At 40.9% G+C, this 15897-nt stretch overlaps 1 protein-coding gene across 1 annotated transcript in view; it reads left to right on the top strand.

The window, feature by feature from the left end:
- Window positions 1-14805, top strand: part of LOC129701799 (ubiquitin-conjugating enzyme E2 A-like) — a 17134-nt gene extending 2329 nt beyond the window's left edge. The window contains exons 2-6 of the mRNA XM_055643239.1: window positions 6976-7056; window positions 8456-8481; window positions 10463-10552; window positions 11323-11411; window positions 12065-14805. Coding sequence (XP_055499214.1) covers window positions 6976-7056; window positions 8456-8481; window positions 10463-10552; window positions 11323-11411; window positions 12065-12193 — 415 coding nt within the window. The 3' untranslated portion in view covers window positions 12194-14805. The remainder of the gene's footprint in view (window positions 1-6975; window positions 7057-8455; window positions 8482-10462; window positions 10553-11322; window positions 11412-12064) is intronic.
- Window positions 14806-15897: the final 1092 nt, after the last annotated feature.

Below are 15897 nucleotides of genomic sequence, written 5' to 3'. Positions count from 1 at the left end.
CTGAGTAACTCCAGCATTTTGAGTCTACCTTCGATTGTAACGAGCATCTGCAGTTCTTTCTTACCCATATTGTCATACAGCATGGAAACAGGCCACTTACCTACTCCAACAAACATGCCCCATCTACACTAGTCCCACCTGCCTAGGTTTGGTCTGTATCCTTCTAAACCTATCCTATTTACTTAGAAAAACATCTAAAGTTATAAAGATATCTCCAATTTGATATTTAGAATGTTGTGCCTTTAACAAAAAAAACCTAAACTATTTTTATGCTTCGATGTTTGCACAGTTTATTAGCACTTTTGCAGTTGAGACAGAAGACTGCGTTCACTTCCAGCTAGACACTTTAGTGATACACTGAGGGTGTGCCCACTGTCAGAGAGGCAATATTTTTGGATGAGATTTTATACTGAGGCTCATGGAGGGATAAGATCCAATGTCACCTTCATGGAGAAGATTTAGCGCCATGGAGTCAATCGGCATGGAAACAGGCGCATTCTGCCAAACTTGCCTGTGCCAACCAAGATGGCCCATCGACACTAGACCCACCTGACCACGTTTGGCCCATGTCCCTCTCAACCTTTCCTATCCATGTAACTGTCCAATTGTCTTTTTTGAAATGTTATAGTACCCGCCTCAATTACCTCCTCTGGCAGCTTGTTCCATCCTCTGTGGGAGAAAGTTGCTCCTTGTGTTCAAATTAAATCTTTTGCCTCTCACCTTAAATCTTTCACCTCCAACCTTAAGAATATGGGAAGTTATCTCTGGTGTCTTAATCAATATTTATCTCTTAATAAACATCACGTTGGGCTTAAGGGCCTGTTTTCATGCTGTATAATCTATAATTAAGCAGTTTACCAGAACAAATCAGATCACATTTGTATTGATTATTTGCTGGCAAGTACAAAATTACTTGACCCAAAGTAATGGGTTTGCTCCAAATTGCATCTGCAAATGAGATTTCCTGGTCAATAACTGTATTACCGGTAGTTTGACATGGCTTACAGTAGTTTTTGTCTTGAATCCATCTTTTAAATTCATAGATTTATACAGCTCCGAAACAAAGTGTTCCTTGCCGACTTGTCCTTGCCGACTAAGAAGCCCCGTCCACCTGCCCATGTTTGGCCCATATCCCTCTAAATCTTTCCCATCCATGTACTTGTCCAAATATCTTTCAAATGTCATTGTATTGCCTGCCTCAACTACCTCCTCTGGAAGCTTGTTCCTTATGTGTGGAAAAGTTGCCTCTCGGGTTCCTGTTAAATCTTCCCCCCGCCCCCCAAACCCCCCCCTCGCCATAAGCCCATGTTCTCTGGTTCTTGATTCCCTTGCTAAATATTCCTTCCTTAATTTGATGAAGACATTAAGACAACAGCCATAACAACTAATATGACGGACTTAATGAGGTGAGAAAACTCTGGAGGAACTCCACCGATAGGGTAGACATGGACTGTTTGTGGGTAAGTTGGGCGACAAGAGTTATTAAAAAGGCTTTAGGTGGTTCTTAGAAGATATTTTTGCGTTGTCTTTGATTTGAGCACTGTATTCACGAGCTGTTGTATCAGGAGTTGTCTTCTAAATTTATTTTCTGTTTTTTCTGGACATTGTTGTTTTTAAATCCCCTCTCTCCATGTTCCTCTCTTCCTTGAGTTGACATTGTTTCTACCATTGTTAATCCATTCAAGTATGTTTTTCTTTAACATGTGATCAGTGTTCTTGTTATGAGAGGTTGCCTGAAGGATGCACTGTACTACTGTGATCCTTTTCCAGCTCGACATCCACTCGAGTAGATTGTGCATGTGAGCTATTGTACAATGGATGGTGGTTTTCATGACCAAAGGAACTTTTTCCCCTTTATCTTCGCTTGTGGATACTGAAGTTCTATTGTTTTGTCAATTTAATTTAGTTTAGTTTATTATTGTCACGTGTACTGAGGTACAGTGACAAGCTGCTGTTTGCGTGCTATCAAGTCAAAAGAAAACTGTATATGATTACCCTCAAGCTGTCCACGATGCAAAGATACAGGATACAACATTTAGCGCAAGATAAAGTTACAGGGCCCTCCATAATGTTCGGGGCAAAAACCCATCATTTATTTATTTGCCTCTGTACTCCACAATTTGAGATTTGTAATAGAAAAAAAAATCGCATGTGGTTAAAGTGCACATTGTCAGATTTTATTAAAGGCAATTTTTATACATTTAGGCTTCACCGTGTAGAAATTACAGCTGTGTTTATACATAGTCCCCCTATTTCAGGGCACCATAATGTTTGGGACACATGGCTTCACATGTGTTTGTAATTGCTCAGGTGTGTTTAATTGCCTTCTTAATGCAGATGCAAATTACCACACATTTCACTGTACCTATTGGCACATGTGACAATAAATGTATCTTGTATATAACAGAGCTCTCAGCACCTTGTCTTTCCTCCAGTCTTTCCATCACCTTTGGAAACTTTAATTGCTGTTTATCAACATGAGGACCAAAGTTGTGCCAATGAAAGTCAAAGAAGCCATTGTGAGTCTGAGAAACAAGAATAAAACTGTTGGAGACATCAGCCAAACCTTAGGCTTACCAAAATCAACTGTTTGGAACATCATTAAGACGAAAGAGAGCACTGGTGAGCTTACTAATCGTAAAGGGACTGGCAGGCCAAGGAAGACCTCCACTACTGACAGAAGAATTCTCTCTATAATAAAGAAAAATCCCCAAACGCCTGTCCGACAGATCAGAAACACTCTTCAGGAGTCAGGTGTGGATTTATCAATGACCACTGTCCACAGAAGACTTCATGAACAGAAATACAGAGGCTACACTGCAAGATGCAAACCACTGGTTAGCCGCAAACATAGGATGGCCAGGTTACAGTTTGCCAAGAAGTACTTAAAAGAGCAACCACAGTTCTGGAAAAAGGTCTTGTGGACAGATGAGACGAAGATTAACTTGTATCAGAGTGATGGTAAGAGCCAAGTATGGAGGAGAGAGGAACTGCAGAAGATCCAAAGCATACCACCTCATCTGTGAAACACGGTGGTGGCGTGTTATGGCCTGGCATCTATGGCTGCTGAAGGTACTGGCTCAGCATAATGAATTCTGAAGTGTATAGACACATACTATCTGATCGTTCAAACAAATGCCTCAAAACTCATTGACCGGCAGTTCATTCTACAGCAAGACAATGATCTCGGACATACTGCTAAAGCACCAAAGGAATTTTTTTAAAGCTAAAAAATGGTCAATTCTTGAGTGGCCACGTCCATCATCCGATCTGAACCAAACTGAGTGTGCCTTTTATATGTTGAAGAGAAAACTGGGGGACTAGCCCCCAAAACAAGCATAAGCTAAAGATGGCTGCAATACAAGCCTGGCAGAGCATCACCAGAGAAGACACCCAGCAACTGGTGATGGCCATGAATCGCAGACTTCAAGCAGTCATTGCATGCAAAGGATATGCAACACAATACTATGCACTCCTTTCATTTACATGACATTGTTGTGCCCCAAACATTATGGTGCCCTGAAATGGGTGAACTATGTATAAACATTGCTGTAATTTCTACATGGTGAAACAAATCTATAAAAATGGCCTTTATTAAAATCTGACAATGTGCACTTTAACCACAAGTGATATTTTTCTATTACAAATTGTAAATTGTGGAGTACAGAGGCAAATAAATAAATGACAGGTCTTTGTCCTAAACATTATGGAGGGTACTATAGATTTAAGGATAGTTCAAAGGTCTCCAATGAGGTTGATGGAAAGTCAGGACTACACTAGCTGACGAGAGGACCGTTCAGTTGCCTGATAATAACTGGGAAGAAACTCTCCCTGAATCTGGAGGTGTGCATTCTCACACTACTGTACCTCTGGAGAGGGGAGAAGAGGGAGTGTCCGGGGAGAGACTGGCCCTTGATTATGCTGGTGGTCTTGCCAAGGCAGCGTGATGTGTAGATGGAGTCAATGTTGGTTGGTTTGTGTGATGCGCTGCAATTTCTTGCGGTCTTGGATGGAGCTGTTCCCAAATGATGTATTCCGATACAATCCTTTCCACCGTGTATCTGTATTAGTCCATTTGTCTATTTGGTTCAGAAGAGCCTACCTGAGCGTTCTTTTAATCAAATAAATAGTTTGTGAATTAATATGAGATTTTAGATTTTGAACGTGCAGTTATACATTGTGATAAAATATGGGTTGATAGCAGTACGGCTGGTTTGGCATTTTGTTCATTATAACAGTCCATAAACAACATTTACAATGTTTGTTTTTAGACTCTGCTAGGCATAGCATTTGAATATTCTAAGAGGAGGAGATAGATTATGGCAGGAACCGGCCCTGTTGCCTACGATGACTACGCCGACTATGATGTTAATCTACATATCATTTCTCTGTCTGTTCATGTGCTGCCTTGAAGCTGCTCAAACATTGCTATCATATCTGCTTCTACCACTTCCCATAGCAGTGCATTACATACGAGAACGACTGCCTGGGTAAATAGTGTGTGGGAGGGGGAGGAGAAACTGAGGGTCAAGAGTGTTCGATTGTCATATGTACTGAAAACAGAACAATAGAATTCTTACTTGCAGCAGCATGACAGGTCCACGAGCACAGTACTCACTATACACAGATAACATAATATTCAAATTAAAGTTCAATTAACTAAAAAATAAAATGCAAAAAAAATCTTAATGGGTCTGTCCCACTTGCGCGACATTTTAGGCGACTACAGGAGACTATGAAGTTGCCACATGTTCGCCGGAGGTTGCTGGGGTGTCGCCTGCATGATGGTGAGTAGTTCCCGCATTCTCGTAACTTCATTCTGGCTGCCGCTAATTTTTCAACATGCTGTCTGTAACATGTTGAAAGATAAGTGCCGACCAAAATTTTGACGCCATGGAGAGTAGCAAGAATTCTCATGACGTAGGTGTCGTGGTAGTGGGTTGCCAGGAGGTCATAGGTTGTCGCCGGTGCTGACCGGTGAATTTCATTGGGTCATTGGGGGGAAAAAACGTAAACGGTGGTTTTCAGAATCAAGGATAACCGACCGGTTATGTTAATGTTCGCCGAGCTTCACAGCGCGTATCTCTGGCTTCTTAAAAGTTGTATCCACTCCTCCTCCCCGCCCACCCCCCCCCCCCTCTCTTTTAAAGGACTTCCGTGACCCTTCCCGTACACTGTGCTTTCTCCGTCTTAAATACAGCGCCAACCTTCCTGTTCATCGCGGTGTGTGTCTGTATCACATTGGCTTTGCACCGTGTGAATTTCACTCGGGCAACGTTCCTCCCACTTGCCCTGTTCCCCGCCTGCATAACTGGCTGGTGAAGGAAGCGATGTGTGTATGTGCGTGTGTATTCCACTCTGACAGTCGCTGCTCCAGTCGCTGTTTTTTCAGCGACCTGCTACGACGTGGCAGTCGCTTAAATTCACCTGTGGAACAGGCCCATAAGTCCCTTGTGCGAACAAAAACAGTTCATAGTTTAGTTAGTGTTTGTATTGTTCAAAAGCCTGATGGTTGTTGGGAAGAAGCTGTTCCTGAACCTAAAGAATGAATATTGGAAGTACTCTGCAGGTCAGGCAGTATCTATGGCAAATGTTAATGAATTAACAGTTCAAGACATTTGGACAGTTTTATTGATAGGAAGGGTTTAGAGGGCTATGGACTAAATGCAGGCAAATGGGACTAGCCCAAAATGCCAACTTGGTTGATATGGACGAGGTGGGCTGAAGGGCCTGTTTCGGTGCTGCACATCTCCTTGACTAAGATACTAACTCAAGGCTCCGACTTTAAGTATGAAGGTTGGTAAAATCATGAGGGGAGGGAAGAACAAGAGACGTTGGGCAGGAGAGGAAAAGCGATACAAGGGTCAATGGTCCGTTTTGCATTCAGGGTTGGAGTTGTGTTTCTGAAGTTGGGTTGTGGATCATCTTTCTGGAAAGTGTTTGATATAAATGGAACTTGTGTTTAATGCAACCAACCCACTCAGTTCCTGATGTGAAGGATGTACAAGATGATTTAATTATCAAAAATAATTTAACCAAAATTGCTGTTAATTCAGGGGCCTTGTACACACTGTTGCCACCACTCTGCACCAAGTTTATTTGGAAAGTGGGTGAAAGAAGTTCATAAATTATGTTTACAATGCCTTGTTTCATATCTACATCCAAGATGTTTTTGTAATCCCAGGAGCGTTAAAGCTCCTTTTCTATTTATACCGACTACTTTCTAAAAATAACCTGTTTCAGAATCTATTTTGGGCGCTATTATCAACATGGATGTTTCAGTAACTCCTTTCATGACATGCGTAGGAGTTCTCGTAGAGTTTGAAAGCTCTTCTAGCAAGTAATTTATCTGAAGTGGTGATGTTTACTACTGTGTGATTTAAAAAATTCACCTGTTACACCTCTTGTAAATTGACAACAATCGACACAATATGTGAGGAGCTGCAAACAGCACGGAACGTGGCAGCATGCAACAAGTCTGCCAATTGACAAACCTGCTCTTGTGTGAAAACATTCACTGACATCCACATAAGTAGCAGGCTGAAGACTAATGCAAGAGCATGTGGGAGCTGGGCATTGCTCTGTCTCTTCTATCTTAGACAGAGAAAATTAATTGTGCGGTTTTAGCCCTTTTTAACCCCAAAAATGTATGCGAAACAACATTCATGGTTAGAGTGACGTTAGACACAAAAGTGCTGGAGTAACTCACCGGTCAGGCAGCATCTCTGGAGAAAAAGGTTGGGTGATGTTTCGGGTCGGGACCCTTCTTCAGACTGGGTGGGTGACGAATTGTGTTGGGACCCTTCTTCAGACTTGGGTAGGTGACGTTTGGAGTCGGGACTTGCAAAAAACACATTCAATTGGGTGCATTTATTAAACAAGTTCAATGACATGGAAATGCTGGTTTATATATATTTTTTAAAAACACAAAAGAGATTGTGAGCTCACATTTTAAAATATATTGTGTTTAACCAGGCTGCAAGAGGACCCTCCAGCAGGAGTGAGTGGTGCACCATCTGATAATAACATAATGTCATGGAATGCAGTTATATTTGGGTGAGTACTTTAAGCAGAGTAGCTGCGGTGATATTTGGAATTTACTTTTAGTCCCCAACAAAAGTGTTGAAACATGTTGAAAGCATACACGATTTCTTGGGGAAAATACTGAATAGTCATACAACATGAAAACAAGCCATTCGGCCCAACTTACCATACTAACCAAGACACCCCATCTATGCCCGTCTCACGTTTGGCCAAGTTGCCCTCTAAACATTTCCTATCCATGTACTTGTCCAAGTGTTTTTTAAATGCTGTTGTAGCATTGACGACCTCATCTGGCATTGTTGAACTGAAGCTATGGGTTTGATCACTGTCATACATCAGAAGTACATGGGAGAAGACCACCTGACCTCTCGAGTCTGCTTGGCCATTTGATAAGGTCATGGCTGATCTGAATGTAATGTTAATTCTGTGTTTATGTAATGATCTTTCACATACTTGCTTATAGAGAATCTCTTCTTTAAAACTACTGCTTCCAATGCCCTTTGAGGAAGCCAATTCCAAAGATTCATGATCGCAGAGAATATTTTGCCTTGACTTTAAATTGCTGAAATTAAATATCTTAAATTAAATTTTGTAGTATGTTTGGTTTAAATGTTCTACAGGTTAGCATGGTTGAATATTTTAAAGATATTAATTAACTTCCATCGACATTCAATTGAAGCCATTCAACTGGAGACTTGGTGATTTTCATCAATATTGCTAAATGGGTTGTGTGGGACCCTGGGCCCCTATGTTGGGCTGCAATAGTTGGAAAGTGTGTTCCTAGCTGATCACTAATCTCTGATCATGGTGAAAAAAAACGAATCTACATTGGCTGAGGGCTGGGCTTGGTTTTCAGGTGCCGATCACGATCTGGTGGCTTGTCAACTCTCATTGTCCTTGCTTGCGCATTACAGTTGGATGTGGGGTCATGTTAAAGGCAGCTGGACAGATCCCTTTCCCCGAACGAATCAATAATTCAGAAATTGGTAAAACTGGAGCTGCTCCACAATTTTTGTACGATCATTAATTTAATTGCTCCAAATTTTGTTTTGTTAAAGTGTGATTAGCTTTATAGAATCTGCAAATGTTAAAACTGGGGCTAATCCAGGTGAGACGGCATTTAGAATAGAACAATTAACACTGGTAAAGCCACATCTATGCTAATTTTTGGGTGATGCAATTTAGAGCCATTTCAGAACAGTCATGCGAATAATTTTTTTGTTTCGGTTGTCTCAGATGACTTGGTTGCTCATGTCGTGTGCAGTAAACCAGCTTTAAGTTGTACCAAAGGCACAATATATTGTATGAGAATAATTTCATCCTCCTTAGGCTGTGTGTTACATATTCTACTACGAGTTGGTTTTTAATATTTCTAATGCGTTTTCTTTCATTTCCTGATAACCACTTCTAGACCCGAAGGGACACCTTTTGAAGATGGTAAGTTTCTTGATTTTTATTTTATTTGAATATTAGTGAGGAAGGAGAAATGTATAAAATCATGAGAGGAATGGATCGGGTAGATGCACAGAATCTCTTGCCCAGAGTAGGGGAATCGAGGACCAGAGGACATAAGTTCATGGTGAAAGGGAAAAGATTTCATAGGAATCTGAGGGGTAACTTTTTCACACAAAGGGTGGTGGGTGTATGGAAAGAACTGTCAGATGAGGTAGTTGAGAAGGGGACTATCCCAACGTTTAAGAAACAGTGAGACAGGCACATGGATAGGGCAGGTTTGGAGGGATATGGACCAAGTGCAGGCAGGTGGGACTAGTGTAGCTGGGGCATGTTGGCCGGTGTGGGCAAGTTGGTCTGAAGGGCCTGTTTCCACACTATCAATCTATGACAAAGGTGGAGGGAATATTTTCTGATCCTTGAATCGTACGTCATTCTGCATCAAGGGGCATGTCATTGAAATGTGTTCACCCATAAATTAACTTGTGGAATGTCGTATGTGTTTGCATGTTGGATCACCGACCTTTCAAATCCACTCTTGATGTTGTATACGGTTGAAGCAGGGACGAATGATTTTTGCAGGAAAAAGATGTTGTACATGATCATACACTTTATTTTAGGAGTAACATTAATGAAACACAATCTTGAAAAACAAGTGCCTGTACTTTTGTATTTGTATTTGTGAGTGATGTAAACTTGATTCCATAGTAAAGTTTATCTAGAAAAGTAGACATCAAGTTGGCATCAGGCACAGCCTATTCATAGAAAATAGGTGCAGGAGGAGGCCATTCCGTCCTTCGAGCCAGCACCGCCATTCACTGTGATCATGGCTGATTGTCCCCTACCAATAAACTGTGCCTGCCTTCACCCCATATCCCTTGACTCCACTAGCCCCTAGAGCTCTATCTAACTTTCTCTTAAATCCATCCAGTGATTTGGCCTCCACTGCCCTCTGTGGCAGGGAATTCCATAAATTCACAACTCTCTGGGTGAAAATGTTTTTCTCACCTCAGTCTTAAATGACCTCCCCTTTATTCTGTGGCCCCTGGTTCTGGACTCGCCCAACATTGGGAACATTTTTCCTGCATCTAGCTTGTCCAGTCCTTTTATAATTTTATATGTTTCTATAAGATACCCCCTTCTAAACTCCAGTGATAACAAGCCTAGTCTTTTCAATCTTTCCTCATATGACAGTCCCGCAATCCCAGGGATCAATCTCGTGAGCCTACGCTGCACTGCCTCAATCACAAGGATGTCCTTCCTCAAATTAGGATGTCCTTCCTCAAATTAGGCTCAAAATATTCGAATGACGTGCTATGAAAATGCAATAAACCCTTGTGATAGCGGACCATGGGGGAGGGGATGCTGTCCATTACTGCCGATTGTCCAGTATAACCAAATGAGGGGGATGAAGTTTAGTCCAAAGCTGGGAGGGAAGAAACACAGCTTTGGGGAGGAGGAGGGAGAGTTAGGCAAGCTGGGATTCGCGCACCACCGCAGAGCTCCCGGTCCCACATGCGGTGCACCAGCGATAGGTGCAATACACACACCGCCTTCATGCCGCTTGCTCTGTCCACTCCCGCAACCGGAAGCATGCTACGTGGCGCCAGCTCGTTGGGTGACTGGCAAGAGTGGGGGAGTGAAATGTGAGCCTCTGCCCGATATAACCATATAACCATATAACAATTACAGCACGGTCACTAATAAAGATATTGCGAGTGTTTGCTGTAGTCTGCTGCTAGAATGCTTGCTTCACTGTGTCCAACAAAGTAAAACTCCACTGTAGCATTTGCACTGTGGAAACGTGCTATTTGATATTTTAATATGAAGGATATCTTGCTTTTCTGCTTTGATTTACATTGAGAATCAATATTCAGTCGAATGCGGCAGGATTAATAAAGTTCACTTTCATGGCTACATATCTGAGGTTTTTTCATTGATATTACATATTCATTTTTGTTTAAAGGTACTTTCAAATTGGTTATAGAGTTCACAGAAGAGTACCCCAATAAACCTCCAACAGTTAGATTTGTGTCAAAAATGTTCCATCCAAATGGTAAGTGTTATAAATTATTGTACAACACAGACCTGCCAATTTTGTTTCTGCCACATGTCCTTAACTCTTCATGATATAATAAGGTCATATCATAAGTAATAGGAGCAGAATTAGACCATTCGGTCCATCAAGTCTACTCCGCCATTCCATCATGGCTGATCTATCTCTCCCTACTAACCCCATTCTCCTGCCTTCTCCCCATATCCCCTGACACCCGTACTAATCATGAATCTATCTTTGCATTAAATTATCAATCGACGGCTGTGATCTCTAGTCCTAGACCCTCCCACTAGTCACTAGTGGAAACAGCCTCTCCACATCCACTCTAGCCAAGCCTTTCACTATTCCGTACGTTTCAATGAGGTCCGTTTCCGTCCCCCCCCCCCCCGTCCCTCATTCTTCTAAACTCCAGTGATTACAGGACCAGTGCTGTCACATGCTCACCATGTGTTAACCCACTCATTCCTGGGATCATTTTTTGTAAACCTCTGGATCCTCTCCAGGGCCAGCACATCCTTCCTCAGATATGCTGCCCAAAATGCCACAATTACTTCCATTTGTTTCTCGTGCTCCTTCATAAGTGAAGGTAATATACTATGGATGTGATCGGGTGAACACTTGTCGGAACGGACTCAGCGGGCTGAAGAGCCTGTGTTTTCATGCTCCTGGAGGCTAAAGAAAAAAATCTCATTGCATGGCATTACACTTAGTACATGGCATAATTTGTTACAGAATGAGAGTTAATTTCCTGTATTATTCTGTGTTTTCAGTGTATGCAGATGGAAGTATATGCTTAGACATTCTTCAGAATCGCTGGAGTCCAACTTACGATGTTTCTTCAATTTTAACATCTATTCAGGTACGTTTTCTGTAATTTAAATGTCATCTCTATCATATAAATTTAGTGTGGTTTGTTTAGACTTTCAGTAGCTTATGAAGATTGTAATGGTAAAAAAAATTGTACAGTGCTGTAATGACAGGGAGGATAATAACCTGGACTGTATTGAATCTTCAAACAATTAGTTCCTAATTGTTGGCTAAGATATAGAAACAATGCACTATTTACTAGCTTTACTACCTTGTTTTGGGCGTCCAAATAGTTTAGAGGGAGATGTAGGTAATGCTGAAACAAAACTGGTTAAATTTAGCAACCAAGAATATGGATGCTAGTTTACAAAGGAAAGACACAAAATGCTGGAGTAACGGGTCAGGCAGCATTTCTGGAGAACATGGATAGGTGATGTCACAGGTCGGAACCCGAGTTAGATTTAGCTCTTGGGGCTAACGGAATCAAGTGATGTGAGGAGAAAGCATAAACAGGGTACTGATTTAGGATGATCAGCCATGATCATATTGAATGGCGGTGCTGGCTCGAAGGGCCGATTGGCCTACTCCTGTACCTATTTTCTATTGTTTCTAACCCGTATTAAATTTATTAACTGTTAACAAACTTTACAAGATTTTCGAAGCAACTTTCCAAAATCTAACATGCTATCTGTTCTGCTTATCTAGTCGCTGCTTGATGAGCCAAACCCAAATAGTCCAGCAAATAGCCAGGCTGCACAACTTTATCAAGAAAACAAGCGAGAATACGAGAAGAGGGTATCTGCCATTGTGGAGCAGAGTTGGAGTGACTGCTAACCCCTCAACAGCAACAACAGTTCTCTGCCATCTGCCCAGCGCGTTGTTCGATCTGAATAATCGCACAAGATGGTGTCATGAGACTGGCAGAAGAGTCAGCACAAGTTCTTTGCTGAAATTCTTAAGGAATTCAACCCTTTTAACGTTTGTGCTGTTAAAGGGTTCTTCTGTTGCATGATGTGAATTTGTAAGCAGTATTTGATTAATCTGTACACTCTTTCATGTTTAGGCATCATCACTGACCCATGTGTGCATCAACCTGCATAATAGCTCCTCACTCACACAAGTGAGTGCAAATTGTTGAATTGCTGGCAGCAATGTCTAATTTGCATTGCCATTGCAATAAATCCCAATTCTGGAATCCATTGTATTAAACCTCTACTTCACTGTTAAATGCTGGTATCCTGATCACCAGCTGAAACTCTTGTGTACACTTGAAAAGCAATTACAATGTATTCTGCCTAGCAACAGCAAACGGCCTGTTGGCCGACCCGGAACTTACTTAGAATCTCAGTGTTGGTTCGTAGTAAGCAGGCCTTTTCTTTTCATCCTGTTCTCGATGAAACTGGGAGAATTTCTCAATGAAATTGATGAGAGAATACGTGCCCATATTTTCTCGGAGTTTATTTTGGAGGGGTCAGGTGGAGTGGCAGGGAACGTGCCTGTTTATCACTTGGAAAAGGTGTACCATGTGTCAAATCTGTTTCGACCAATACAACTGGTACTAGTGTTTACAGCCAGCAATTGGTCACGCAGATTCACCGGAAAAGGCTTGAATCTGTAAAAGGACAAACAGCAGGTGCTTCTGTTATTCCGTGCATGTAGAATAGTCACCTTTAACATTATGACAGTGGGTTACTAATCTGTAGCATGGATCACTCATGACTTGTTACATTTTCAATTATTCACTTTTGGATACTCTCGACAAAGCACAATTAAATTTAAGAATGGATTGTGGTGAATTAGCAGCCTGCTTCATTCGATACATGTGCCGTCTCACAAGAGTCGATTATGTTTGGGAGACTGTAAGGCATTTGATCACACTTCAAAGTCTGTTCCAGCAAATAAAAAATTGTGTTCAATATTTACCCTCCCCCTCCTCCCGAAGTACTTATTCATATGGGAGATGAAATCCTTTGGCTCCTGATGTTATTCATTTTTAACACTGGTTTGGATAAGCGCGAGTGTTATTAGATCACCTGATGGTAAAATGCAACAGTTAAATCTGGTGCCATTTCTTGATGCCCATCCAAATTTGGCTTTGAATTTTCTTTTGTTCGGTTCATAATGGTATCCTGTACGCTGGAGAGCCAAGCTTCAGATTTCTTTTTATAAAGAGCAGTTTTCCAAATTTATTGTAAATTTTATCATCTATTCAGTATCCTCTCTCACTTTGTCCGATTAGTGGCAACTATGGGGACAATTGGAATGCTCTTGCACTGAAGATAATTTCATATTTTGGTAGCGTTCTGTGTATTTAGTTAGAAATAAAGCTGGTGGTTTTATTTTATGATACTTTGTCACTGCTGTGCTAAACTAAATACACGGACAACACCATTGGAATGATTGTAAAATCAAGTATGAAATGTAGAGTATTCCCAAATTATTTTGTGGAGTAAAGAGGGTGTCTGCCATTGTGGAGCAGAGTTGGAGTGACTGTTAACCTATGGTAAAGATTCTTATTGTCTACCCCTCCCCCCCCCCACCCCACCAAAGCACACCCAATGATAGTGGGTAACTTAGCTGACAGGTCAAACTTGAAATGAGACATTTTAAAGACAAACTACTGAGCCACTTTCACGTCTGAAGCATGAATTGCATCTATCGTTATTGATGTGTTTAGTAGGAATCATCCAGTTCTGTATTCTCCAGGAGGGAATTTTCACAAGCCTTATCATTATAAGGATTGTGACCACGGTGAACTGGGTAGTTCAGGTGATCATCTTTTCCCTTTTAAGCAGCTTTGGAGATTGGTTTTAGTGATGCGTATGTGTGTGCGTGTGAGTGAAAATACTTCTAATTTGTTTTCTGCTTTCGCTGTAATTAACTTTAATATAATTGTCCACTGTACTCTAGTAATGTTTTTTCAAAGGTTACAATTTCAGCTATTTTGTGAGAATTACTGTTTATTCTGTATAAAGAACTCTTATTCTTATTTTGTAAAGATGTTTTCATTCAAATCTTTAGCCCCATTTAAGGTGCATCAAACATTTTTGTACTCTACAATGCTTTTTATAAGGACGTGAGTAAAGGAAAATGTATTTATGATCCCTTCGAGTAATTCAATAGTAGTAATTGGTCACCATCTATTTTATGAAGAAAACAAATAATTTAGTCACTTAAGAAGTTTTATACAGGAAGTGATTAATGATATTAACTCTGTAATTGTTTGTCGTGGTAGTGTTTTTTTGGCCTTGTTTTTACTCTTGTCTTGAAGACTTTGGAAAAACAATTGAACTATCGACGGGCTGGATTTCCTTTTTTACGAGGCAACTCCAGCAAGAATGTTTCTAGCCCTCTGGGGATTGCAGTTTTCATGCTTATGTTGTACAATATGTATTGATGCAAACACATTTTCAGATTTTTTTTAATAAAATCTCTTACTTTATGAATAGGCTTTGAGTTTAATAGTGATAAAAACCTGTGTTTTCTTGCATTTGCTGTCCTCACAATGAATGTAATAAGGTGGCAGATAATTCAAACTGAGGAAAGTACTGTGACCATTTGATTCGTCTATCCAGAGAAATCCTAACATTCTCATTTGCCATCCAGTTTATTTTCTTAATTTATTTAACCAATGCTTTTGTCTAGATGTTTAGTCTAAATATTAATGACTCGGGTTGGTGGGTGAAATTACGCCATGAATCTTCTGATAGCTGCTTGTTTGAATTGGTGAGTCCAACTTGTTACTGCAATTTATCATCCTTATTTTGTCCCTAATTCCTGTTTTGGTGCAGTTACTTTGACCCCAGATTTGAAAACTAAGTTCCTTCGGGCTTTGTCCCAACTTGTATCCTAACGAGTTTCTTTGCTTTTCAAACTTTATTTCTTCTGCCCTAAGAGATGCCTTGTTACACTTGACCATTGGCAAAACACAGTGTAATTCAACAAAGTGCTGGAGGGCCTGCAGTGTCCTTCTGTCTCCATTTATTTAATTCTGTCTCCATTTATTGAGTATAGAAGTTGGGATGTAATGTTAAAATTGTACAAGGCATTGGTGAGGCCAATTCTGGAGTATGGTGTACAATTTTGGTCGCCTAATTATAGGAAGGATGTCAACAAAATAGAGAGAGTACAGAGGAGATTTACTAGAATGTTGCCTGGGTTTCAGCAACTAAGTTACAGAGAAAGGTTGAACAAGTTAGGGCTTTATTCTTTATTCTTTGGAGCGCAGAAGGTTAAGGGGGGACTTGATAGAGGTTTTTAAAATGATGAGAGGGATAGACAGAGTTGACGTGGATAAGCTTTTCCCACAGAGTAGGGAAGATTCAAACAAGGGGACATGACATGAGAATTAAGGGACTGAAGTTTAGGGGTAACATGAGGGGGAACTTCTTTACTCAGAGAGTGGTAGCTGTGTGGAATGAGCTTCCAGTGAAGGTGGTGGAGGGCAGGTTCGTTTTTATCATTTAAAAATAAATTGGATAGTTATATGGATGGGAAGGGAATGTTATGGTCTGAGCGCCAGTATATGGGACTAGGGG

This window comes from Leucoraja erinacea, chromosome 11 (genome assembly GCF_028641065.1).
Source record: "Leucoraja erinacea ecotype New England chromosome 11, Leri_hhj_1, whole genome shotgun sequence".
Classification (NCBI taxonomy): Eukaryota; Metazoa; Chordata; class Chondrichthyes; order Rajiformes; family Rajidae; genus Leucoraja; species Leucoraja erinaceus.
The sequence above is the reverse complement of the archived record's forward strand: the minus strand, read 5'-3'. Positions and strand labels throughout refer to the sequence as shown.